The 2,967-nt window shown below is 63.9% G+C and overlaps 1 protein-coding gene across 1 annotated transcript; it reads left to right on the top strand.

Annotated features, from left to right (window-relative positions):
- Positions 1–2,179: 2,179 nt before the first annotated feature.
- Positions 2,180–2,931, top strand: MNEG_15081 (Pentatricopeptide repeat-containing protein; the record flags this gene model as incomplete). Its single annotated transcript, XM_014036448.1, has 2 exons — positions 2,180–2,512; positions 2,776–2,931. Coding segments are annotated over 2 exons (489 nt in total), but the record flags the coding sequence as incomplete, so codon positions are not given.
- Positions 2,932–2,967: the final 36 nt, after the last annotated feature.

Genomic DNA, 2,967 nt, shown 5'->3' with positions numbered 1-2,967 from the left:
ATCGTGGTAGCAGTGACAGGAGGGAAAGTGTGGGGAGGAGCAAGGGGAGAAACAAAGGGAGGCAAAAACAGGGGGGTGAGGAACACGATGTAGAACGGTGCGCGTCGGCGTCGCGGGGTCAGACCTGCAGTGTGATTGTCGTTAAGGAATGGCGCCGGCGCCGCGCACAATCGCGCCCCGTCCCCGCATGCCGCGCCACTTCCCTCAAGCAGCGGTAGGGGGTGCAGCGGTGACGGCGGGGTCACAGGAGCAGTAGGCGATGTACGTAGACACGGCAGGCATACCCCGTGCAGCAGGCAGGCGGGTGCATGAGGAATGTTGTGAGAAACGCGGCAGGCAAAGCTGGTCGTATGTGACAGATCATGTTGGAAGACATGGCAATACCAGTCACCTGGCAATCAAGAGATTGTCACTACTGGATCAAGGCGCTGACAATCCAAAGGCACATTGAGATGCAAGACAAGGTGAGCGAAGCGACGCGGATTTTCATACAAGCAACGGGGCGTCGACGATATGGATGCGGACTCGTTGCCCGCCTGCTGCCCGCGCCCCTCGCTCCGCAGAGGGGCTCAGCCACTTGCTGCGCGAGCCTCCTGGGTAGCTGGATATGGCAGATGAAAACACGCGATCTGCGAGATGAACTGCAATGAAAGTGTACCTCGACTACCTTGGGAGCCGTGGTCGGCCGTCACCCCCTCACCTGGGGCCCTCAGTGGCGAGTGTGCGGGAAGCAGCCGAGCGCGTGGGGTGCCCCCGCCCGTACCCGTTCCATCGGGACTCGTATCACAAATCACCCGAATGTATTCCAGAATCGCGTGTGGCCATGCATTGATGGGCTGCGGTGAGTTAGGCCGCAGGTCGGGCAGCGGGGCGGTTGCAGGTGCGTCCCGTGTCGAGCGCAACGGCACGGTGGCTGCGCCTGTGGATTCATATGGGTGGTGTGCACTGGCAGAGCAATTCCTAGTTTGTCTTCTGTGGTCCTTCTCAAGCAACGGCGCCTGACCAAAGCCTTGCTGTTGCGGTGTGGATGCTGCATCGCGTGCAGCCCCATGACTGATGTGGTGACTTACCGTGGGCGGCCATCACCTCCGCACGCCGCCGCACTTGTGACACTCTTCACGGCTTGATGAGGCCAGAAAATTCTTAATTACACTCTTGAATCCATTCCACGTGCCCTTGGGGGACCTGGCGCAATCGAGATTGGCCTTAGTCTACTTGATATGAACTTGCGTAGTAGAGCTTGATCGGCGCCAAAAAGCTCCGATTCGATGACAACGCTTCTTTCAAGCATATTGGGCCCAGATCCAGCCGTTTGTAGGCTCTGCCGGCGCGGACTGCCTGGAATAATACACCGGGGACATTGCCACTGGCAAGACAACAGTCTCCAAACGCCCCACCTCTACAGTTCCATGCTTATAACTTCTTAACGGATGCTTCGAATGAATACCAGGGCTGCATAGCACTGCACTGAAATCCCTACCCAACTCCATCCACCTATCACCCGACGCGGTCTCGGCCGCAGTAGACAGTCAGTGGTCCTAACTTTGCACCATTATGAGTGTAATCTAGCTTGAGGGGCGCACGGCCAGGCGGGGAGACGATAGTGATGGCGCAGCAGCACGGGGCCGAGGGTGCCTTCGTAAGGGGCGACTCCCTTCGATCCCTGTTCCTTCAGGATCAACAGTTCGTTGCCATGGGGTCCGGCCCCTCGGGGACCCCGCAACTAGCAGCGTCATCGGGGCCAGCCGTGGGCTGGGGTGGTGCCATGCTTCCCGCTGATGTTGGGCAGAGGGTTCCATGGTTCGGCCGCAGCAGCAGGAAGGCGGCCGGGGCCTACCGACAGCAGCGGGGCATGGGCGCGCCGCATGGCGGCGCGGCGCAGCCGCCCACTGCTGCGGCCAACCCAGCACACGCACAGGGCGCAGCGCCGAGCAGCGCACAGGTGGGTCCGCTCTGTGATTGGCGCAGCAGTAGAGGCGCCTGCATGAGGCAGCATGTGTTGTCCGCTGTTGACGGGGGACCCCGTCAGCTTCATCAGTCTCAGGGCTTCCCGCTGCTGGATACATCGCATTACGCGCCTGCACGTCCCTCACCCCTGCCTTGCTCCCCTCGGCGGACCCAACACAACCCCCGCCCGCACTGCCAGGACGCCCTGTCCGTCGACGAGGCCGTCGCGCTCATGAAGCGCCTCCCGCGCGGCGAGCCACTGCCCGAGCGCCTGCTGCGCGCGCTGCGCCACCTCGACAGCCGCGCGGCGGCCCTGCTGCTGAAGGACCTCTCCAAGGCCGGCCTGGACGAGCGCGCGATCGAGCTGTTCGACTGGCTGCGCGCGCTGCCCGAGCGCCACGTGCTGCGCGCGCTGTGCGACGTCTACACCTACACTGCGATGATCAGCCTCTGCATCTACCAGCAGAACGTGGACCGCGCCATGGAGCTGCTGGCAGAGATGCGGGCGCGCGGGGTTGAGCGGAACGTGCACACCTACACAGCGCTCATGAACGTCTGCATTAAGGTGGGGTGCGGGGTCGCCCGGCCGAGGACGGCGGCGGGGCGCACGGCAGGCGGCGGCGGCGACGGGGGCTTCCGGGGCGAGGGCCCGCGCCGCAGAGCGTGGCGCCAAGCGGGCAGGGACTCGCACACGATTGGCTGGCACAAGGGGGCCCCGTGGCGGCTCGCTGCGTCTTCACGAGCAGCGGGGCGCGGCGATACACCGCAGCGCGTGCTGACGTTGGTTGCGCGCGGGCCGCCGTTGCGCCCCCTCTTGCCCTGGTGCAGTGCGGCAAGATGGCGGCGGCGCTGGACATCTTCAACAACATGCGAGCCGAGCGCTGCACGCCCAACGTGGTGACGTACAACACTCTCATAGACGTCTGCGGCAAGCTGGGGCAGTGGGACCGCGCGCTGGGCGTGATCAAGCTGATGCGCAGCGAGGTGGGGGCGCCAGGGGCGGGGGCATGGTGTTGGGGG

The sequence above is a fragment of the Monoraphidium neglectum genome (genome assembly GCF_000611645.1).
Source record: "Monoraphidium neglectum strain SAG 48.87 unplaced genomic scaffold scaffold05012, whole genome shotgun sequence".
NCBI classification, from domain to species: domain Eukaryota; kingdom Viridiplantae; phylum Chlorophyta; class Chlorophyceae; order Sphaeropleales; family Selenastraceae; genus Monoraphidium; species Monoraphidium neglectum.
This window is presented reverse-complemented; position numbering and strand designations above follow the sequence as displayed.